Source organism: Aegilops tauschii, chromosome 4, assembly GCF_002575655.3.
Source record: "Aegilops tauschii subsp. strangulata cultivar AL8/78 chromosome 4, Aet v6.0, whole genome shotgun sequence".
NCBI lineage: Eukaryota > Viridiplantae > Streptophyta > Magnoliopsida > Poales > Poaceae > Aegilops > Aegilops tauschii.
The window spans coordinates 459,981,320-459,992,227 of NC_053038.3; the positions used below are offsets into that span (position 1 = coordinate 459,981,320).

General features: G+C 50.9%; 1 protein-coding gene across 2 annotated transcripts; it reads right to left on the minus strand.

The window, feature by feature from the left end:
• Nucleotides 1-1,353: 1,353 nt before the first annotated feature.
• LOC109751475 (uncharacterized) lies at nucleotides 1,354-6,502 on the minus strand. 2 transcript variants are annotated; one of them, XM_020310356.4, is made up of 4 exons: nucleotides 4,323-6,502; nucleotides 3,858-4,039; nucleotides 3,419-3,501; nucleotides 1,354-3,328 (listed from the first exon to the last, which is right to left on the minus strand). In XM_020310356.4, exon 1 carries the CDS (start codon nucleotides 6,400-6,402, stop codon nucleotides 4,453-4,455), a length of 1,950 nt encoding a protein of 649 aa, XP_020165945.1. In that variant the 5' UTR covers nucleotides 6,403-6,502; the 3' UTR covers nucleotides 1,354-3,328; nucleotides 3,419-3,501; nucleotides 3,858-4,039; nucleotides 4,323-4,452. The 2 variants fall into 2 exon arrangements, with proteins under 2 accessions (XP_020165945.1, XP_020165946.1); XM_020310357.4 differs by lacking the exon at nucleotides 3,419-3,501 and having other exon boundaries at nucleotides 1,652-3,328; nucleotides 4,323-6,492.
• Between the last annotated feature and the right edge of the window lie 4,406 nt (nucleotides 6,503-10,908).

The window sequence follows — 10,908 nt, forward strand, 5'->3', positions numbered from 1 at the left end:
GGCTCAACGTTCTGACGCCAACGAGCGTCAAATAGGAATATCCGGAAATTACTAGCAGCGTTGGGCGTTTTTCTAAGCGGGCTGGGCTGTAAAGTTTCAGGGCCGATTGGAATATCGGTATGGGTTTTCATTTAGGCAAGGAGTAATTTGCCAGAGCAACTAGTTGACTAGCGAAACCCTAAAAAAAAGACTAGTTGACTAGCGCTCCTTCGGGAGTCTCGTAACGATCACTTGCGGTGGGCTGAGAGAGCGCCACCACGTGTCGCGTCTTGGGCACTCCCTACGTTTTTTTTTAAATTCCGCATGCGTTTTCACCTTTTTAGATGGGTTTTTTTAACTTTTCGGTTTTTCACTGGTCTTTCTCAGCTTTTTGACAAAAAAAATTCAAAAAACAAAATTGAGCGAAAAAACATGTTTTTTTGCTTCCTTAAAAGGCACAGTTTTGTTTCCACGAGAGGCATGGTTTTGCTTCCGCAATAGGCACGGCCGTGCCTCTCGGAAACGGAAAAAACGCGTTTTCACTTTTTTTTCTTTCGTGAGAGACACTGTTTTGCTTCCGCGAGAGGCACGGTTTTGCTCCCACGAGAGGCACGCCCGTGCCTCTCGGAAATGAAAAAAAACATGTTTTTTTTGTTCGCGAGAGGCACGGTTTTGCTTCCGCGAGAGGAATGATTTTGCTTTCACGAGAGGCATGGATTTGCTTTCACGAGAGGCACAACCGTGCCTCTCGGAAACGGCTTCCGGAAAGGAAAAAAACACGCTTCCGGTTCGGTTTTTTCGTGAAAAAAAGTTCGTCAAAACCTATCAACATGGGATCTAGTTTTAAAGTCTCAACGCGTGGAATCCAATGGTGAAAACAGTTCGAGATTAGGACACACGGTTTAAGAAATATAACATTTTGAATAAATGAATCTAGAGAAAAGGGAAAACTCCTAGGTTGCGACAAGTGGCGCACATGCAGCACACAATTTGTCACAACCTAGGAAGGTGGGAGTGATTTTTGAAAGAAATACTCCTCAATTAGTGATTTCGTGTGTAGTGCATAAATGAATCCAAAATTATTTATTTTTTAGATAGATGAATCCGAATTTATTTGTTTGATTGAATTTATTTTTTTGCGGGGTTTGTTTCGATTGAGTTGCAATCAACCTGAGATTTTGCTGCTCTATAAAAACAGCGTTCTCCCTATTTCTTTATTTATTGCCAGAAGTGTTCTCTCTAATTTAAGGATTTGTTTTCTCCGCCTTAAGAAAACATGAGTGCTTGTTTTAAAGGCATACATTCCAGAGGAGAATTTTGCTAACGCTTCTCATGATGCATTTGCAACAAGTACAGGAGATTATTCCGCAAAAATAAAAGTACAGGAGATCTTTGACATCCATTCACCGAACCTTGGTAAAAGCACGAAGTCTGCTGCTGCTTTGGACAACTGGACATACCAAAAAAGAAAAAACTGTTTCATCTTACAAATACAAACTTGGCAAATACATCATGCAAGGACCTTTGTAAACTCTGCCTAAGACACCCCGCAAAAAAACCCTCTGCCTAAGACAAATTTTGTTCAACTGTAATCTGCCGCGCCCAGCAGGCAAGAAGCTTGTTTCAATTCGTCCGTCTGTATCCTCTTCACACCTCTGTTTCTCTTTTGAGATTTTTCGACAAAGGGTGAATTTTATTGGCTCAAAAGAAGCATCAAGAGGATACAATATAATGAGCATACACCCGGCCTCTGCATAACTAGAATGCACACAGCCAACCCAACTCAAACGCTAAAACACACCAACGACTAGCAAAGTCATAAGACCAAAAGCAATGAATAGGTGTGAAAAGGAAAAAAGAAATAAAAAAGCCCCAAAGCGATCAGATCAGCGAACGACAAACTAGAACTGCGACCATATCCGCACCAACCATTGACACCACATTGACGACGAGGATCTTCAACAACAACGCCTTCAAGAAGGAAGCGACACTCAAGCGCTGCCGTCGCCGGATCCAACCAAAAAGGCTAGAATCAAAGTTTTCACCCTGAAGAAACAGTCCGAACGTATCCGAGCAATGCCTCCAACAAGGTCACGATGTAAAAAAAACATCGCCATTGCCAGGGATGACCACTCGGGTCTGACCTAGGCTTTCGCCCCGGAGCTCGAGACCAGGTGCTCGCAGCACCACCATCAAAGTCACACATGTGTTGTCGCCGCCGCTTTTCCACAATCCAAGCAACTGCAATTTAACCGCCGCCACTCCAACAACATTCCTTTGCGTCAAGTCATTGTCCATAATTTGTACCTCACCACCGAAAGTCATTCACCGGATCAAGAGATAAAAACTCCCGAATTCACTTTGATGACCCCGATGTCGTGGATCCATAGAAAATCGTTGCAGAACGATCTACAGTCACCACCATCTGGCCAATCAAATCTAGACCACCACCACCAACAGAGGATCACAACGGCGGCCTGCATCGCACATGCCATAAGGCGAGCTCATCGCCGCAGCCTTGCAGTAGCCGGAGCAGTGACAACAAACACTACGGGGCGCCCAAGGGATCCTCCCCGCGCCACACCCGGACAAGATCTTTGGGGGATGGAGGAGCGCGCCATAGCCGAAGGGTCACACAAAGGGGGAGGGCCAGGACGGTCGCAGCCAGCCCCGCGACGACCACCGCCGGCAGGAAGGACGCCGGAGCAGCAGACCGAATCTTCACCGGGAGGGCAGAAGTGTGCAACCGGAGGTGACCCAGACCCAAGCCAACAGCCGCCAGGCGCTGGGGCGCCCGGATCTGGCGCGCCGCCCGCGAGATCCGCAGGAAGCGGCTGGAGATGGCGGACGACGACGGAGCCCGGGACGAGGGGAGGAGCGGGAGAGGAGGAGGCTAAGGAGGCACGCCCCGCCGCCGCCGTCCTTGAGGGCCGAGAAGGCTTCGCTGCTGGTCCCCTCTGGCGACGGCGAGGAGAATGGATCGGAAGGGAGAGCTGCCGGTCGCGAGATTAGGGCGCCGCCCGAGTCGCCCCTACGGAGCGACGCGGGGGCCGGGAGGAGGGGGCTTTCCAAGTTTTTTGAGATGGTGGAGACAAATGATTTGTGTCCAAAGTGCAAAATGTTGATGGGTAATCTTCTCATAACTTCATAACTTCATAACTTCATAACCACGGCCACGACAGAGAAACACACTTCTCATAACTTCATCAAAGCCTGACAACCTTGTGCTCATAACCTCTGTTTTCCTTTCGTTCTTTTCCTTGCTCTTTTGGAGGTAAGGCTTGAAGGGGCACATTTAACACTCTCCAGTCAGTTTTATTTCCTCCTTTGTACACCAATTTCGATTGCCCTGCAGTAAAAAGCGAGAGTGTAAGTTTCTCATGTATACATCATTCTCTTGAGAACTATTCTACATGCGTCAGATAAAAGATAGTGATACCTTTTTATCTACACTCGGTTTTTCCCTTTTGATCAGTTTCACGTGATGTTAATAGTTCATGCTAAAAGTGATTTGCATTCACCCTGAAAAAAGGGAAGAAAAAGTAGTTTGCAGTCTTACTCAGTTCAGCAGCATCTGATCAAGAGGATTTGATCTTAACTCATGATATTTTTAGGAGCATATGTTAAATTTTGCAATGTTGTTGTGATAGTGTCAAAACACGTCTTATATTTTGATACAGAGGGAGTAGATTGGTAGGTTGAACTGCTCAAGCAGGGCTATTAGAGGTGATAGGGTCAACTAAGCAACAGGAAACAGGGAATAACCTGGCAATATGTTACTGCATTACGGATTTGCAAAATGTAGTTGTATATCAGGCATTAGTGTGTTACACTAATATTTCCTCTAAAAAAGGAATTCTGGTTAAGAAATAAAGTACCTGAGAAATTTAGACCATGCTAGATTCCTCCGATGACCAGAAAACAAAAGCACACCTCCTGAGCCCTAACAGAATATTTCTGCATGTTGGTGAAGAAAGCACATCTGGAGAGGTCACTTGTGTGGAAATTTTTGCTACAATGAAAACTTCCACGGAATTTACTCCAAAATTTAATCAGATGCCTACAGAAAATTACAACGGTGAGTGTGATGGTACCAAATCGCAAACCACCTAGAGCGATAGAATGCATAAGTACCAAAAGAATGTCAGTCAAGCAGCATTCTACTATCAGAATTCCGAAGAACGGATACTTGTACAGAACAATATTGCATCTTACGAAGTCATACTCAATTAGTAAAGTAGGTAACATATATCATTGCTGATTCCACTACGGTAATGTAGAAGGCCAGTGCGCACAAGCTAGCCGATATTTTAATGATGAACTCCAAAATTTCTCATGCTCACCTTCATGTCTATAAATACTTGTTGGAGCAAAAATCCTGGCAATCTAAACAAACTGCAATAGGCCTTCATTTCTCATTGTTGAATTAACCATAGCATCAATAAGATTCCAATATGGAGGAAAATAATACCCTCAGAATTTGTCATCAGGAGCAAACCCTTTCTGAAGCATTTCATCATGAAGTTGAAATGACTCCTTCGAGTTCCCAGCTGCAACATGACCATTTATCATGGACATGTATGTATATCTGTCTGGTTCAATTCCTCTAGCACCCATTTTCTTGTAAACCCAATCAGCTTCTTGCATATTACCATGTACAGAAAATCCATTTATAATCATATTATACGTCACAGTGTCGGGTTGAACCTTTTCATTCTCCATCATGTTAAGCAAATTAAAAGTTTCATGCATCTTCTCTTCTTTAACATAACCATGGATTAGGGTGTTGTAAGTAATTAAATCAGGCAACACCTTGGCATCCCTCATCTTCTGCAAAAATTGTTGCCCCTTCAATACATTTCCAGACCGGCAGTAACCCTTAATGATGGAATTATAGGTCATGATGTTTGGCACAATCCCCTTGTTTATCATTTCATCCAAAAACCCAAATGCATCATCCACTTGTCCCTTCTCACAGTGGCTGTCTATCAGGATGCTGTAGGTAATGTGGTTGGGGAAGATTTCTCGAGAATGCATATCATCCCATAGCTCATTAGCTTTGCCCAGATCACCTTGTCTGCACATTCCATCAATCAAAGTGTTGTATGTCACAATGTCTGGCGTTAAACGCTCATGCAGCATTGTTTCAAATAGTTGCAATGCCTTCTCTATGTTACCCTCCCTACAATACCCATGAATTAAAGTTGTGAAGGTGCATAAATCTGGTGGAACCCCTCTCTCCCTCATCTCAGTCAAAAGCTCCTCTGCATCAGACAACCTACGCTCTTTACAAAGCCCATTCAGCAAGGTATTGTAAGTTACCACATCTGGCAAACATCCACGGCCAACCATCTCATCCCTAACTCTCAGCGCCTCCAACATTGACCCAGCCCTGCAATAACCACCAATGACCATTGTGTAAATCACACCATCAGGCATCAATCCGAACTCTCTCATCTCCCTCAAGTACGCCGCCGTACGGTCCATCTTCCCCCTCCTTGCAAACAACCCAATCAGGCAACTAAAGCTCACAATATCTGGCGTGACTCCACGCCGTCGCATCTCCTTGTAAAATTTCATCGCCTCATCAGGCTCCTTAACTCTACAGAATCCCCCAATCAACATGTTGAAGCTCCGAACATCGGGCGCCACCCCACACTCGTTCATTGCCCTGAACACCTCCCTTGCTTTATCCCACTTTCCATTCCTACACAACCCCTTCAACACTGCATTATACGTCAAGATTCCTGGCTTTATCCCCTGACTAACCATCGAATCGACCACTGCCATCGCCGCCTCAACATCCCCAGCACGAAATCTAGCATCAATCATCACATTATGGGTTACCACATCCGGAAACACGCATCTCTTCTCCATCTCGGAGATTACGGCATCAACCTTATCGAACTGTAGGGCTTTACAGTAGCTGTGGACCATGATGTTAAGCGTGTAGGTGTTTACCTCGGAGTCGGAGGACAGGACGAGGCGGTAGGCGTCCGCTGTGAGGTGGGGCCAGCCGGCGCGGGAGAGCGCGGCTAGGAGCGCGTTTGATGCGGCGGCGGGGATGGGGACGCGGCGGTCGAGGAGGAGGCGGAAGGCCTCGAATGCCTCCCGGGGCTTGCGGGACTGGGTGTAGGTGCGGATGAGGAGGTCGAACACCTGCGGCTGCGGGGTGGGGGAGGAGGCGAGGAGGGAGGACACGATGTCGAGGCGGGAGGCCCCGCGGCGGCGCGACATGCGGAGGAGGAGCGACTGGCACTCGGAGGCGCGGCCCGCCGCCGCGGCTGCCGTCGCGGCGGCGGCCAGGACGGCCGTCGAGGGCCTCGCGCCGGTCCCACCATGGGAGACGGCGAGGCTCGCGGTCGAGCGTCTGGTGGACACGGCGACGGCGGGGAGGCAGGGCAGGCGGCGCCGAATCGCCATTACCGACGGCGAACGGTGGTGGATTCGTGTGTGTTGGAGGCTTGGAGTTCGCTGCCGCCTTCAAGCTGGAATTGCAAAACTAACAAACCCACCTTCTGTCAAGCATTACGTAAACTCGTTGGGCCCGCTTTCTATCCATTTTCTTTGCTCGTGAAAAATACGCCTTCGGTTTTAGACGCGTTTTTTCCGGCCGGGTAATTAAAAACTCCACGGTCTGACGCGCCGTGCTGTCCCGAGACCGAGAATCCGACTCCACACTGGAATCCGACTCCGGCCGGGTGATTAAACTCCACGGGCTGACGCGTCATGCTGCTCCGAGAATCCGACTCCGGCCCCGACTCCACGACGCGTGCTGTGTAGGAGCAGCCGTGGCGAAACCGACCCGGCCTCTCGCTTGGCCTGCGGCTTCTTTTTAAGCAGCAGCTGGCCAACTCGTCCGAGCACCGACCCAGATCTTCACAGCAGCTCGCTCCCGCCTTCGACCACTGCGCTGCGCGCACCCACGCTTCGACAAGCATGACACCGTGCTCTAACCCCGGCGCCGGCACCCCGACGCCGAGGCCTCCCGCTGCAACTCCACGCGTGCAGGGGGCCGGCGTGCCGCGGCCGGTGATGAGCACCTATGTTAACCTCGGCACTGCCGTGAGAGCAGCCCCGACACCGCAGATGAAAATGCAGGCCGCGGCGGCGGCAGGAGCGCTCGGCATTCAGGCGCGCCCTCGTGCTGTCGGTGCCGCCGTCCCGACCGCGGGGTCTCCCATGCCACTGCCACACACGCAGGGAGCGCCGGGCGCTGCCGTGCTGCCACGTCCGATGAGCCGCGGTAACCTCGGCGGTGTCCCCATGCCAGCAGCCCCCTCACCGATGCCACGTATGCAGGCAGCCAGACCGGGCGTTCCGGCGAACACTCGTCCAGTCGGCACTGCCGTCCCATCGGCGAAGTCTCGAATGCCAGTGCCAATGTCAAGGCCGCCCACGCAGCCAGCGCTGGCGGTGGCGAACCCCGCCGCGCCTTCCCCACGCAAACGACCACCAACGACGACGGGGACGGCCATTCCGCCAGCCAAGCGTCACGCTCCGACGAAGGGAGCGCCTAGCGGTGGCACGCCACTGCCAACGAACCCCGCAGCTCTCGCGGTCGCCGCCCCTGCTCCCACGCCGCCCCGGCACGCGCAGGGCGCGCCCGGGAACGCCACGCCGCAACCGGCACCGGCAGCGGCACCGAGGTTTAGGTACTTCGGGGTGCGCCACGACCCAGCCAAGGGGTGGATGGCACGCGTCATGGACCCGAAGCGAGGCGGCCGCGACATCGGCCCCTTCGACGAGGATCACCAGGCCGCGCTCGCGCACGACCGCGTGGCCATAGCGTGCGCCGGCCGCGGCGGCGGCCAGGCGCGCCTCAACTTCATGCCGGCCTTCTACCGCGTCGAGGCCGCGTTCCTGCACCGGTGGGAGGGCGACGTCTGCGACGCCGTCGAGAAGGGCGGGTACGAGGAGCCCTACGCCAAGTACCTCAAGGCCGGGTACAAGGTCGCGCTAAGCATAGAGGCGGGGGACGAGGGTGACGAGCCGCAGATCGCCAACTGTGTCGACGCGGAGCTGTTCTGGGAAGTTGTTTTGGAGTTCTTCATTGATCGGGCGAGCGAGATTGGGCAGAAGGCCCTCCGGGAAGGCGGCGACGTGCTCATGGACAGGTTCGTGGAGATGTACAGGAACATGGCCCTGTGCCCGTCGTGGCGAGGCAGGTACCAGCAGCAGCTGCAGCTGCGGCACGCGATGATGATTCAGCAGCAGCAACAGCAGCAGATTCAGATGCAGCAGCAACAAGAACATCAACAACAACAGCTCCATATTCAGCAGCAGCAGCAGATTCCGATGCAGCAACAGCAGCAACACCGTATTCAGATGCAGCAACAGCAGAAGCAGATGATGATTCAGAAGCAACAACAGCGCCAACAATATATCCAGATGCAGCAGCAGCAGATGATGATGATTCCGAAGCAAGAACAAATGATGAACATTCAGCATCAACAACAGCAGCAGCAGCAGCACTTGGATGGAGATGCCATACTGCAAGTGAAACAAGAATTAATATAGCTCCTCAATGCCCAAGCAATTTCTTTTTCATGACAAAATGTGTAAAGATGACTTGATCGAATGGTGAAATAAAAGTATAATTTATCTCAAACTGCTTCTCAACGATGTTAGCTATAGTATTCTTGCCATGTTTATGCTTTCCGGTTTCAGCTTAATTAGTGTCGTCACGGTGTAGGAGGGTGTTGCTATGTCAGTGTATGTAGGTCACCCACGTCGATGGTATGTGAAGCAAGCAACAAGGTGTGCTGAACTTTTTATCCCTAACCTGGTCAATTTGTTTGATCCACACTGTTTTGCACAGAGTGCACCTGTAGCGCCTATATTTTCATCCAGATCATAAACTTCTGATATAAAACATGTGAACCTTTATGCATTTCCTGAACAGGGCCTTTTGTTGTTAGTGTGGCTTAATTGATTGCAAAAGCTATGCTCCTCGTTTGGTTGTACCTGCACTGCTAGGAGCTCAAAAGCTAGTACCACCAGTTGTATGTGTATATACTTGTTGCAGATAGTGTAACCATCTGCTGTAAGCTCTCCGTCTGCATATTCCACTAGACAGCAAAACTATCCAAAGTCATGTATGTCGAATTTGATGATTCCCGCATAAAAAAAACTTTGATGATTGCAGTGCTCGGATGGCATCAAAGTTGTCAAAATTGGTTCCTGTCACTGCTTTATTTATTTTCCATTTGTTGTTCCTTGGATTGTTTTGACAAAACTAGTAGGACCTCTGCTTATGTGTATTGAGATGTTTCAATTTTGCTGACCTTTTGATTCCTGACTGTGTTATCTTTAGAAGGAAAATGAATGTTCCTGTATGTTCTGTCACGATGTTTGCAAGGATGAAAGCTGACAAAGGCTTATACTACATGAGTTCAAAATGGTGGACAGGCAGTTCATGCTAGGCCGCGGCAAGCTAACTACCTAGGCCGAGCGATACGGGAGATGGTGACTAGTCCTCGCTCACATGGCGATACGGGAGGGGCGGATCTGCCTGATCGGTGGTGGGCGGTCCACCTCGTCTCCGATCTGACCGCGCCGGCGCTTCTGCTGTACCGGTGGGGTGTGCTTCTCCGGCGAGGCAGCTCGCGGTGGTTGATGTTGCTCGACGACCGAGGGATCCGGGTCGACACGAGGCGGGTGCACGATGATGAGGTGATACAGGAGGGGACACGGGTTATTTTTCCTTGTCACGTTGCTCTGGTGGACAGGGCGCTGGGGGCTGGTGCGGAGACGCGGTGCGATGCGCAAATCAAGGACAAGGAGGAGGGGGAGCGTCGGGAATGGTGAAGAATTAAAGCCGCGGCGCGGAGTGGAGCGGCCATTCCCTCTCCACTCGATGAAATCCACTCCCCTCTCCTCCCGCAAGCAAGCGCTGCACCTCTGAAGATCCATGGCGTCCTGGAAGCCGCGACTCGAGGCACGAGCAAGGGTGATAGCCGACGGAGACGAAGAGAAGATGGAGAAGCTGATGGAGATCATCTCCTGGTTCGCGGAAGAGAGAGATCTGAAGGAGGCGGCGGGGGCGGCCTACATGAAGCTCATGGAGGCGAAGGACTGGCGCCTCACCCCGTCGGGCGAGCCGGTGGGCATCGGACGACCCCAGGCAGGCCATGTAGTGGAGGGCGTTCCGCTCACGTCGCCGCGCTCCAACGGGCCCGTCGGAGTTCGTGGTTGGTGCGGTGATGGGCCTCCCTGCGCCAGCTCATGTGGAGAAGAGGGAGGTACGGGCGGATCTAGAGAGCGGCAAGGCCGAGGAGGGAGTGAAGCCTAGTGCGAAGAAGAAGAAGACGAAGATGCCGCTGGTGCTGAGGAGATCGCCGCGCTTCCCTCACCGTTCGCTGCGCCTGCTCAGCGTTGCTCGTTCCTAGGGACGGGGGTAGGAACCTCGCCGGCGGGCAGTCGCTTCTGGCTGCTCACCGGTGAGGACTCCGACGAGGAGGTTGGGCCCTCGTTGGATCTGCATGGTACGAATCCCATTCTGAACAAATACCTCATTGAATCTGATTCTATGGGGAAATTGGGCAAATTAAATTTGAAAAAACAACGGCGATTGGCTGCTGATGATGGGGGGAAAATTGAGATCAAAACATGTTTTGGTTCTATACTCAAAGGAGAGGGTAGTAGAGAAATCACTCAAAACCAGATTATGTTTGGTAGAGAGATGATAACCCACAAGTATAGGGGATCAGTTGTACTCGATAAATAAGAGTGTCGACCCAACAAGGAGCTAAAGGTATAACAAATATTCCCTCAAGTTCTATCGACCACCGATACAACTCTACGCACACTTGACGTTCGCTTTACCTAGAACAAGTATGAAACTAGAAGTACTTTGTAGGTGTGATAGGATAGGTTTGCAAGATAATAAAGAGCACGTAAATAAAATCTAGGGGGCTGTTTAGATAA